Below are 11,917 nucleotides of genomic sequence, written 5' to 3'. Positions count from 1 at the left end.
TCTAGCTCAGCAAATGGTGTTGCGATGTTGAGTAGCTTTTGATATTAAGTGCAATATGTTCCTGAACCATTCAATATACTTCCGGGAGTACTTGATTACCATTTCCAGGCGAAGCCATAGATCAGAGAATTACTAATGAGTGTCGTGGTGATATCTCCTACATCATTGTCCACAGCGCCTGCGATCCACAGCCCATCCAGTGAGAGGCCATCTGCAACATCTCTATCTCGCGAGCCGTACTTCCATCGCTCGCGGATACGTAGCACCGGGGATAATCCTCAAGTGCGACCGATCTATATTCATGTCCGCGACAACGACTCAGCCGGTACAGGTTCAGGATGTCAATGTCTTCCTCGCACCGAGTCTCGTATGGCTGTCCCCATTGGAGCAGCTGGAGGGCAGAACCTCCTGATAAGCGGTGTTATTTCCTTCTAGCCAGGATTACCAAACGCAGATATCTATTGTACTCCGATAATTTTTCCTCCACTTATCACAGAATCATGAATATGTTACACCGTCAAAGGCACACACAACAAGAGATCGTCATTCCCTCTACCGTTGGAGGCCAGATCAGAGGCAGAGGTGAAGGCATCGTGTGGCGGGGAAACGAGGCTGGACTGGCCCGCAGTCAAGGTTATCATAATCGGCCGTAACACCACTAAAAATAAGCCTCGCATGATAAATTACTTTTTGCAATAGCTTCAATACACTTAAATTGAGTCACAGCAGAAATTTCGAATTGATTGCGATAAAATTAGAAGTCTGAGCCAGCGATTTCCTGATTTTCTCACCTATTTCTCACCCATCGGCTGTCCCAGAATTTTGCCGCCCACTCTCTGAGTGGGGTTTCCGTTAGGTCAGATCCACGGGTACATCAAATCAAAGGAGCACGTCCAGACAGAGAAGCTGACGCCCATTGGGTTGGTGTCTGATCTGCATGCAGGCCAACGGACCAGATTAGCTCGGGAACCGCTGCGCTAAATTTGGATTCAGGGGGCATGACTTTAGTGTATGGCGTCACAGGGACATGCCAAATTTATCTACAAGTGAACCCTTTCCTTTGTAAGCCGCTCGCTTTTTGGCGCCTCCGCGGTGCATCCTCCCGCCTGTCTCAGTGATTGTCATTGTCACAAGCTATCCTCATGGAGACACGGAGCCAAGGCATAAACAAGCACTGTTTATTTCTTATATGTCTTCTATATCGATAGAGCTCCTGCGTTCGAGCCCAGTTGACGGGCTTCCTATCCACAACGCGCCTTCTTGATCATTCCCCCGCCGCCATCCCTTTTCCCACATGGAAAATTTTTAATCGCTCCTCTTATCTGCAACATCTACAGCAGTCACGAGCACTGGTGGCGGGAAGCTTTTGTTCTGCCGTGCTCTGTTGGTAACAATCGGCTTATATTATCAAGGTATAAGTTATCCTGACTTTTTCCTCATCCAATAGCGGCAATGCCTTTTTGGTAGACTTAGACTTATACTTCTTGCCTCTCCGGCGTATGCACATATTTACCTTGGCATTATAAATTTTATAGATATTTAGACCGTTCTTTTTAAAAGTGCTCTATTTCTTCTCAAAAATCTCATTACTTCGGTCTCTTTCGATCCACTAGGCGTGCTTACCAACTGCCATCGTGAAGGCATAGAGAAAGGTTGACGAAGCAAGGACTGCAATCTCGTCAGGGGGCGGGGTATAAATAGCTGGTTCTTCATTGTTATCACCAATTTTGGCAGATGCCATGTTGGCGTTGTTGGTTTTTAGTCTTGTGTATTCAGGGACCTGTTTTGGTCCAACTGGAGCCTGACTCTTTTTGCTCCCCTGTTTTTAGACGCCGTAGGCGAGTTACCCCACACACGTAGCGAAGACCTAAAGGTGCCCCCTGCACAGGGAGGGATGCACGCTCACTTGACGGCGCGTCTGGATTGCGCCTTTTGCGCTCTCCAGGTCATGGGTGCTGTTTCAGGGGCTGCATTGTGCTAGAGCGTCTAAACTTCGGGTGCCTGCTTATCTAAATGGAAATATGAGGTTCCAATTTGTCGCATCCAACACGAGACTCTGGGCCACGGAATTGACCGTCAATCCGGCTGCAACACAATAGGCCAATCAGCCTAGATTAGGCGCCGAGGACGAAACCGATGGAGGATGACTCAGTAAGTAATGGTGGTTTGTGTGCTGCAGGCTGCGCCCAGCCTACTGCAGCCGCACAGCCCCTAACATTTCCCTTTGTAATTTGGCATAGTATGCAATATGAAAGTAACGAGGCAATCATTTTCCCTTCAGCCCAAAATAAGGCTGCATTATCCTCAATAAACATTTCGTCCATACGCACTATCGTCTTGTCATCAGTAACCATGTCCTTCGGATACGCTGTCGGCGATGTAGTTGCCGTTTTGGGTCTTTTTGAGCGCATCGCTATTGAGCTGCGCAACTACAAAGACGCTCCGGCGCATTTCCAACTTCGCGCCGAATTGAATCTCGTGCGCAACACCCTTAAACACGTCTTGAATCTTGACCCTGAATGCGTGGAAGAACTCCAGACTTTGGAGAAGATCAGAGCTATCGTTGTGCATTGCTCGCAACCCTTGCAAGCTATGGCCGACAAGATGCGATCCAAAGACAGCAGTCTGGGTCATTTTAAGACAACGAGAAGCCTCAGTGCTATCGGGATAAGGCTTCACTGGTCTATGATCGCCAAAAGCGATGTGGACTCACTGCGGCAGACTGTTATGTCGCAAATGTCTGCGATCAACATTCTCTTGAGTGTGCAGCAACTGTTAGTGAAACTCTAGCATCTAAATACGAAGAGGCTAATTCCCAAATAGCACTCGGATGAAGCGCCTCGCACAGCAATCCAAGTCTGTCGGGACTGCCTAATCGTTGGCGATCGAACAGCATGCAAATGTAATAGCCAGGCATGCTTCCAATATCTTGAGTATAACATCGAGAACACAGAGTGCAGTTGACACGCTAGCAGCAGATGCAAAGGTCAGTGCGGAGATACATTCAAAGCAATCAAAGTCGATTGATAAGCACTTGACTGGCATCGAGACAAGCATGCTTCACTTGACACGACAAGCAGAAAAGGCGTCGGCCACCGCGCGTCGCCATACGGCCTTCCTAACTCGCTATGCGAAAGCTTTGTTTCGTCTTATGCAAGATGTAAAGGAATTATTCATTTTGTATATTCCTACTGTCAAATATACCTTTTTTACCTACTAACTGGTTCAGTCTAAACAAGTGCTCAAAGGAAATACTTAAAGCTATCGGCAGAAACACGTTCGTCTTAGTACCAGGGTTCAAGATGCCAATTCACTGACAAAGATCTAGGCGCATGCTCCTTGATATAAGCGGACAGCTGAAACGTATTATACGAGCTATCGAGGCTATACCACTCTATCCCACGTTAGATATCGTGCGGCTTGGCGATGCCCTCGGCGAAAGCTGGGCCCTTCCGTTACAGGCTTGCAGAACCTGGGAAGTGAGTCACAGTCAGTTGGCGGTTGCTGTATGGGAGCATTAACTGTGTTCTTTATCATGTTGCCTAGACTACGGCTCCTTTACTTATATAGTATGGGAATATTAACTAAGAATAATAGTCATTTTTCGATTTACTTTAGTTCGTTGTCTATGCAAATGAAAGGCCTGGTGTGAATAACATTGTACGGAATCTATTCGCCCTTACGCATGCAAAGACCGGGATGCAAGTCAATGAAAATAATTGGGCTGGTTTGATCAAGGCAGGTTTCCATGTTGAGCAAGCCATGGTCATTAGAGCAGTTCATTTAGCAGAGAGGTGCGCGGATCCGAATTGCACCGGAACTCCTTAGAACCAAATCCTGGATTTTGGCTCCCGTAAATCTTGGTGAGTGTGTTGCAAGATATGCATATATAAACTTGACTGACGGGACTCCTGTAACAGCAACATTTGTGGCCGATGGCGGACGGCAAGTCTTACTCCAATCATATCTTTATATGGCGAATCGCCTCTGTCAATTTTATCTAATGTGCGTTCTGAAAGGTCAAGGGTTGATAAAGAGAAGTTTGGCCCTCAATTGCCCCGGGTCGAGGCTGAGCAGAAAACAGAGAGTTTTCGCAAGGTTAAAGTAATCTATCGAGCAAAGTCTATTCGAGATGTTGCGGATGCATATGCTCGGCTAGTTGAGAACCCTAATCATTTGACAGCAAATGCGATTGTTGGTCTAGAACTGCTTCGAGTTGTAGAACATCACTATGAAGACGAACGTGCTCGGGAGTTAATACGTTATTTGAAGTTTGTCGTCTTTTCGGGTAAGCAGATACCCTACTGAGATCAAGATACGATTAATCTAAACACTAAATGACTTCCCAGACTGCACTGCTGCTAAGAATTGGTACCTCTTGGGTAGAGCATATCTGGTGCACTAAGACTACCGGGGAGCCTATGTTTGCCTGAAAAACGCGATCGTTCTCCAGCCTAGGTACCCTTCATTCTAGATAACTCGCAGTATTATATACTATCAGGTCACCCAATACGTGGACTCCTATCACAGCTTGGCAAGAGCTGTGAGGCTAAATCCTTACCTGTACGAAGCTTGGTATAACCTTGGCGTTTTAGTAGGTTATAACTCTCTGCCTCTCTTATTGGGATGATTCATCTAACCTGTGAAGTATGACAACTGCAACTAACAATACGCCGACGCCGCAGCTGAATTTAAAAAATGCACTGAGTTAATGCCAGGCTTGTCCGATGCTTACGTATGGCTCGAAGCCTATCAGGCATACCTTTAGGATTCTAATGAGGAGGTGTTGCGAACTTGCCTTATTCGCACCATGATCGAGACCCCTCTCCAGACACAGTACGAGGCTGTGGACCAAGCTGAAGGTGAATATATAACCCTCAATCCTATTCAGGAGACTGGACAACGAGGCTCAGATGATGATACTGATGAGGAATACTCTGTCTAAGATTATGGATCGGATTCTGAAGGCAGCGACTTACTGTCTAGAAAGTCGGATAGTAATTATTTCTATGGGGAAGGAGAATATTAATTAAGCATGAATAGTTTTACGTTGTTCTAGTTGATCTTGTGTATAATTTCTATTTAATGTTCTAGAAGGTGGTGCGGAGCCATATTCTTATGCTAATCTTCGTAAGGTTCTTACTATACTGCACAAGTTTATTTTTATTTTGAGCGGATCTCTATTGAGCTTTGCAACTAGCAGGGCGCGTATGGTTTTACTGGTTGAAATCGCTTAATTTGATGGAGACTTCCCGGAAGACTTTTGAAGAAAGGATACAGTGTCATTTCCAAATTAACCAATAAATTTCTAGATGATCTCTATTTCCGTTCCCACCTGAAGTTCCCCGGTTGGCTGGCTAGGCTGGATACACCATTTCGCCGATGCTACTGCATGTTGGTCGTCAACACATGCAAGAATGTGGCACAGACTTGCGATAGGGGTACCAGCAAATAATCCAAGGGCATCCCAATGACAGTATTAAAAGCCTTGCTGAGAAGGGGCAATCTACAGTTTACCTGTACTGGTAAACTTCTGGCAGTGATATCGAAGTCAGTATGAAAACGACTATGTTAAATCGGGGGCGGCTACGAACTAAAATGCTGTATGGTTCATTGCTCGGAATTCGATATCCATTGGTGTTCAGTATCAGCTTGAAGGCCCCATAGTTTTGAAACATCATTATCTTACTCCACAAACAAGCATATTTCGGCCAAGTGTTCTTGGGTTCTAGAAATTAAATTAGACATTACTGAATAGGGAAGGTGTGTTGGTTGTTGCGTTTCAGCCTCCAGACAAAAGCAAAATACTGCCCCCACAAGAAGGCAATTCGGCTAAATAAGAAGTGCTCGTTTAATTTTGATATAAGAGGGAACTTGGTTCAAGAACTGAATACCTACTCATCTCATTGCCACTCCGCTAAGTCCGTTGCCACACTCTTTAGCATACTCTTTACGAAAATAACATGGAATCCGAACGCGACAGCACCCCGTCTATCTGGCGTAAGCCCATAAACACAGCCGATGCTGTTGCTCGGCCCACCAGCGTTGAGTCTAGGTCAGTTGAACCTGCAAGTGAGCCGCTTCTATTGGACCAAGAAAACGACCCAAACACTCCTACAAAAGCTTTCGATCAAAAACAATCCGCCAGCGCTGTTGGTGTAGTACCCATCAACGACCAAATTCACAGGTCGACTTTGAACCAGGAAGATTTTGCCGTTGGGGGATACAGGACAGAGAAAGTCAGTCCGTGCGCGGAAACCATTGTCCCAAGTAGGGTAAGCTGGCAAAACACCCTGCGGCGTATTATCGAGGGTTGGTGGCAGGAGATGCTTTGCTGTTTAGTCAGCGTCGTCGCTCTAGTAACCCTGACAATGACCTTGAAGAAATTCAATAATCAGCCTCTGCCTGATTGGCCATCCGGTATCACTTTGAATACAGTTCTAGCTTGCATAGCCACCATATGCAGATCCGCACTACTTATTCCTGTAACAGAAGGTTTAGCACAAGCCAAATGGGTTTGGTTCAAGCAGCCACGACCGCTCAAGGACTTCGAAGCATTTGACAAGGCGTCAAGAGGCTTAGGTGGTAGCTTAAACTTGCTCTCTCACACCAAGGGATGGTAAGCTCTGCCTCCCAGATACCTAAGTTCGTACGGTTACTCACAAAAATAGGTTTGTTGGTATCATCGCTGCATTTCTTTTGAGTACCACGATTGCAACATCAACAATCACACAATTTGCCGTCACATACCCGTCTAGATTTAACCAAGATGGAAGCAAGGGAAGTGCAGAGGCATGGAGGTTAGGGGAGAGCTGGGGGAAGGATGAGTCGAATTATGCTTTCAGTAAGTCACCCACTTCTTACCACTGGCTTCTAACAACGCACATGCTGCAACATTTGGTTGGTAAATGTCTGACAAATACGCATAGTGAACAAGCCAGCAATTGCAAGAGGTGTCAGACGAGGAATCCATAATTTGGTGACCGAAACGATCCCCTTTAGAGAACCGAAGTGTGCCTCGGCCAACTGCAGATGGCCAGAATTCCGCACGCTTGCTATAGGATACGAGGCTACGAGTATGTTATATATCACCCCTCCAAGACGGTTGCCCGTCGTATCTAAGGTTTTCCCCAGATGTCACCCACCTGATCGAGGCGGATGTCAATTTCCACGATGGTAATCCTAATATCACTCTGCCGAATGGTGTTTATACAGAACCGGGCAAAAGTCGTGTCAGATACACTGGCGCCCCAACATTTTTCCTTGGCAGTGGGCCAACTCTAGTACATCAGCATTTGCGAAATGCATCAATTCTCGATTATTTTGCTATTTATTGGGAGCCACCTAATCTCATACCTTGGGCAGTCGAAGTATCCTCCTATTGGTGCATTGACACTTATCATCCTGAACTAGTCGATAATGTCCTTTGGATGAACAAGTCGGCATCTCAGATCCCGAAGTTACACGCATTGCAAGGGGATGACTATCGTGGATACGTGCCTTTGGAATCACCAGGCAAAGACGACGTCACATGGACCATTGGTGGGCTATCTACGAGAACAATAGCATCTCAGTTAAACGAATCGCTAAGTGGCTACACTGTCGTTCTAGCAGGAGAACCAATGCGTGGTACATCAGGCAGTGACATCATAGCACAAGCCACCAAAGAGGTTGTACAAAAGCTTGCGAAGGGCAATTCCACGCTTGAAATCCAGGAGGCAGAGAGAGCTTGGTGGACCGCCCTGGAGGGCATGGCGGTAAACGTGGCTAACAGTCTCACAAACACGCAAGTTCAACCAATTCTTTATCTGTTGCGCTATATCCTAATACCGGCTCGAACAGACTCCTTCCTGATCAGTCCAACGTCGATGGTGTTTCATTAAATACCGAGGTATACGTCCAGGTTCGTTGGGAATGGTTGGCACTTCTAAGTATGCAGGTTGCCCTCTCTATCTTTCTTCTGATTTGCATTATTGTTGAGTCAGCGAAAGCAGAGGTCGAAGTTATGAAAGGTTCGACAGTGCCAGTATTGTTTGCCATCAATGCGGTAGATAAGGCTAGGATGGAAAATGGGGACATCGATTTGGATTCATTGAGAGAGATGAAGCATCATCAGCAGCTGGCTCACGTTAACCTACACAAGGTCGGTCAAAAATGGGTCTTGCAGTAGAGATAGCTCCAGTTAGACTATTCTGAAAGACGAATAATGAACCAAAAATGTCGCAGCATATGTTGATAGTTGGTAGTTATTCTCTGCGATGAATTTTATTACAAAAATAGTCTCTACTACTTACCTCTAGAAAAACTGAATCGTGGTCCCAATTCAAACTGTAATTAAAATGTCGTCTTGCCGCCCTCAGTGATGCGCTTGAGCAAGACATCCCTGAGAGAGCATTCCTCGAACTGAGCAAGAAGCATGCTAGCTTCAGACGGGGCTGGCATTGCCTCCGGTGGCGTTAGACTGTACATGTCGCCACCAGGCGTTCGGATATCGCTAGGTAATTATATGGCATATATTGCTGATTGTCTTATGCGAGAGCTCTGAAAACTGGCGGCGGTACTGCAGACCGAATAGGAAGTAGATTTTAAGACCTTATAGCGCTTATGACCCTGGTAGATATTATCTAAATTATTATCTTCTAAGCCAGAATCCTTAATATCTATAAGAAAAAAAGAGTTTTCTTTATAATATTAAAATCCTAGCCTATTAAGACTATCTTTATTTCCTAAACCTTTACTGCCTATATTATTATTTTTATATTATATAATTTTATATATTTATAAGGATTTATAATAGTAATAATAAAGTAATAGTAATATAAAAAATTCTTTAGTATTAGAATTAAATATAGCTTTTATAGCCTTAAACTTAATATAAGTAAATATAATACTTATATTATCTAAGGCTTATCTTTAACATCATTTATTGAATAATTTTATAAGAAATAGGATATAAACTTTAGAAATAATATTATTATATAACTTACTAGTAAGTATTTTATTTTCTTAAATTAATACTGAAGCTATTATAATAAAGCTAGTAGTTTAAAAAAAGTATATATAAGTTAAAGTAGAATTCTAATAACCCTAGGAGATATAATAAATCTTATAATTAGAGATAGTATTAACTATTATATTACTTTATTAACTAGCTAGTTTAAGTTAAAGCTATTTCATATTTATTATAATTAGATATAGCTAGCTTTTAGGGCTAATAAGAGGGGTTATAAAATTAATATCTTAATACTTAAAAGATATATTCTTAATTAATAAGTAATTTATTTTATAAGATTATTAGCTTAATTTAGCATTAGTAAGGTAACACTTATTTAACTTATTTAGCTAAGCTAGGGCAGCATTTACTTAAGTTAGGGATATTACTAATATAGTATTTATACTAATAGTAGCTTTTAATTTAGTTATATTATATTTAGTAGTAGTTAGGTTTATAGTTAGTTATTAGAACCTTTTACTTAAAAAGAGCCCTATAGCCTTAATAACTTACTTAAATAATCCGAGGTACTAGTATATATTATATAAGATTATAAATTATTAAGCTTTTAACTTATATTCTCTTTATCTTTAGTATTATACTCAACATCAGGAATACAAATTACTATATCCCTAGATCTTCTAAGAGCTAAATATGCCTTCTTATTATATAAAGATACTATATCTAGCTAAGAGGCAGGAGAAGTAAAGCTTTATAATAGCTTCTATTACTTAAAGTTAATAATTAATAAGGTTATATTTAAGTTATAGTATATTAGGTAGAAAAGAGTTAAAGGGCTTGGTATTTATAGTATAGCCAAATTAAAGATAAAGATAGATAGGTATTATCTGGCTTATATACTTATAGCTAAGCTATGCAGCTAAATAAGTCCTAGCCCCTTCTAGGAGCCAGGCCTGGTGCCATCCTGGTGCCTCTCCTCGTTCTATAAGATTACAGTAGTTTGGATAGAGGAAGATATATAACTGCTTCTCCCTTATGCTAATTACTTTACTACCAGGCTATACTTCTTATATATTACTAGGGATCTATATTACTTACTAGTAAGGTAGAGTTCTTAGGAGATACTAAATAAGTCAGGTTATAATAGGTATTAGACTATTTATATATAAAATATTATTTTTAATTAGTTAGATAGCATTAGGTAGAAAGTTTTAGAAAGTACTAGCTCTTTTACCTAACTATAATAAAGCTTAATGCTATGCTTATATATATTAATTATTATATCTAATAACCTTTTAGGCTATTTAGAGAGCTTAAGATGCTATTATAAATATCTTATAATCTAGCAATAGCAGGACTAACAGAGGTTATATATATGCAACACTAATAGCTTGCCGTAGAGCGCGCGTCCCTCTCCTCACCTAATTATCCCTTTTGGCATGCTGACTTGCCCTGTTTCTGAAGTGTCTAAGCCATCGCGATCTGCATAGAAACAGGTAAGTCAAGGACTAACAGGAAGTAATTAAGGAACTTCTGCCTAAGCAGCAGGTAGTCTTAGTAATACCTAAATAGGGAATTAGTAACTCAGGCCTTATTAAGCAACCTATAATTAAATGCTTTACCTGCGCTACTGTTACGATTCGTGCCCGTAACAGCGCTGTAAGGCTTCTATAAGGCAGCTGTAGCACACCCATAATTGCTTGCATAGCGATTATGGCCCGATCTTTTGCCCTGTGGCTTAACGGCTTGTGCAACCGTTACAGCTACCTCCTAAGAGAACTAATTAGGGAAGGAGATTATACTAAAGGCCTCTAGAGTAACTTATTTTAGGTTTAGGAGGTAAGTCTAAAATAGTAATATCCTCTATTATATAATAGGGGGCATTAATAAGCTATTATAGTATTTTTACTATTAAATAGGCATTAACTAGAGGCCTTAAAAGGGAAAATATTATTATAAAATACTTTATTATTACTTAAGAAGTATTATATTATTATAAAGTAGCCTTACTTAAAGAATGCTCTTTAAACTATTATTATTATTATTAGATTTTAAGAAAAGAGGATAAAAAAAGAAGCTATATAAGATATAAATTAAAGTTATAATAATATTAAAGAATATAATTAAAAATAAATATTAAAATATATCTTATTCTCTTTATTAATAGGTATTGGGGGTAATATAAGTATTATAAAGTTAATTAATCCCTTTAATAAGAGAACTTTATTCTAAATTAGAATAATAATATAATAGGATAGGTAAAGGGATTTAGGCTAAAGGCAGTGATACTTATAGAAGAGTAAGAATAGCAGATATAAAGGGGCAGAGCATAGGAAGAAGCAGAGATCAAAGATATATGTTGCCAGGGACGGAGGTTCTTGACTTATATACAGGGAGTTACGTGATATCCGGCCAGGCGGGAGCTTGGCATGCGCGTCTTGCCTATTTAGGCGGTGCTGCTAAACCGGAGGCGGCAGCAGCGTGTTGGCGATTACTACTATTATAAATATAAACTAATTATAAATAATAATTATATCTTTATATTTAGCTTTTTAATAATTATATTTATAAAAAAAAATATTTTAAGCTTTTTATATTATATAATAAAGTTATAAGCCTAGTACTTATTAATAAGTAATATATTATAATTAGTAAGTAGTTAGTTAGCTATTTCGTTAATAATATATAATTAAGGAAGAAATCCTTATATATTTAGGTTAAGAATAAATTAAATTGTAATCTTTTCCTTTAGATTTAATAAATAATATAATTTTAAAACCTAATTATATTAAAATTAGAGAGTATTTTATTGGTAAGTTAAGGTTAAATAATTAACTTTATATATATTTATAATATATTAGAGGCTTAATTTAGAATTAGTTCAAAGTGCCTAAAGGGCAAGAAGTATTCTAGCTTTATAATTTAAGTCTAATATGCTTAGTAGTTTAAAGGTGAAGAGCAATA

At 40.7% G+C, this 11,917-nt stretch overlaps 3 protein-coding genes across 3 annotated transcripts; all 3 read left to right on the top strand.

Moving 5' to 3' along the window:
- The first annotated feature begins 24 nt into the window (after nucleotides 1–24).
- Nucleotides 25–592, top strand: BKA55DRAFT_581017 (uncharacterized protein). The gene has a single exon (XM_046194009.1). The coding sequence runs from the start codon at nucleotides 136–138 to the stop codon at nucleotides 433–435; it is 300 nt and encodes a 99-aa protein (XP_046044016.1). The 5' UTR covers nucleotides 25–135; the 3' UTR covers nucleotides 436–592.
- Nucleotides 593–2,352: 1,760 nt separating this feature from the next.
- BKA55DRAFT_598324 (uncharacterized protein) lies at nucleotides 2,353–4,945 on the top strand (the record flags this gene model as incomplete). The annotated part of the gene is made up of 8 exons (XM_046196224.1): nucleotides 2,353–2,778; nucleotides 2,894–3,180; nucleotides 3,329–3,479; nucleotides 3,619–3,794; nucleotides 4,020–4,278; nucleotides 4,502–4,598; nucleotides 4,686–4,735; nucleotides 4,769–4,945. 8 exons carry the CDS (start codon nucleotides 2,353–2,355, stop codon nucleotides 4,943–4,945), a joined length of 1,623 nt encoding a protein of 540 aa, XP_046044015.1.
- A 1,018-nt stretch (nucleotides 4,946–5,963) lies between these two features.
- Nucleotides 5,964–8,170, top strand: BKA55DRAFT_742791 (uncharacterized protein; the record flags this gene model as incomplete). Its single annotated transcript, XM_046201520.1, has 5 exons — nucleotides 5,964–6,619; nucleotides 6,672–6,844; nucleotides 6,930–7,076; nucleotides 7,135–7,757; nucleotides 7,859–8,170. 5 exons carry the CDS (start codon nucleotides 5,964–5,966, stop codon nucleotides 8,168–8,170), a joined length of 1,911 nt encoding a protein of 636 aa, XP_046044014.1.
- Between the last annotated feature and the right edge of the window lie 3,747 nt (nucleotides 8,171–11,917).

This window comes from Fusarium redolens, assembly GCF_020744475.1.
Source record: "Fusarium redolens strain MPI-CAGE-AT-0023 chromosome Unknown BKA55scaffold_19, whole genome shotgun sequence".
Taxonomy (NCBI): domain Eukaryota; kingdom Fungi; phylum Ascomycota; class Sordariomycetes; order Hypocreales; family Nectriaceae; genus Fusarium; species Fusarium redolens.
The sequence above is the reverse complement of the archived record's forward strand: the minus strand, read 5'-3'. Positions and strand labels throughout refer to the sequence as shown.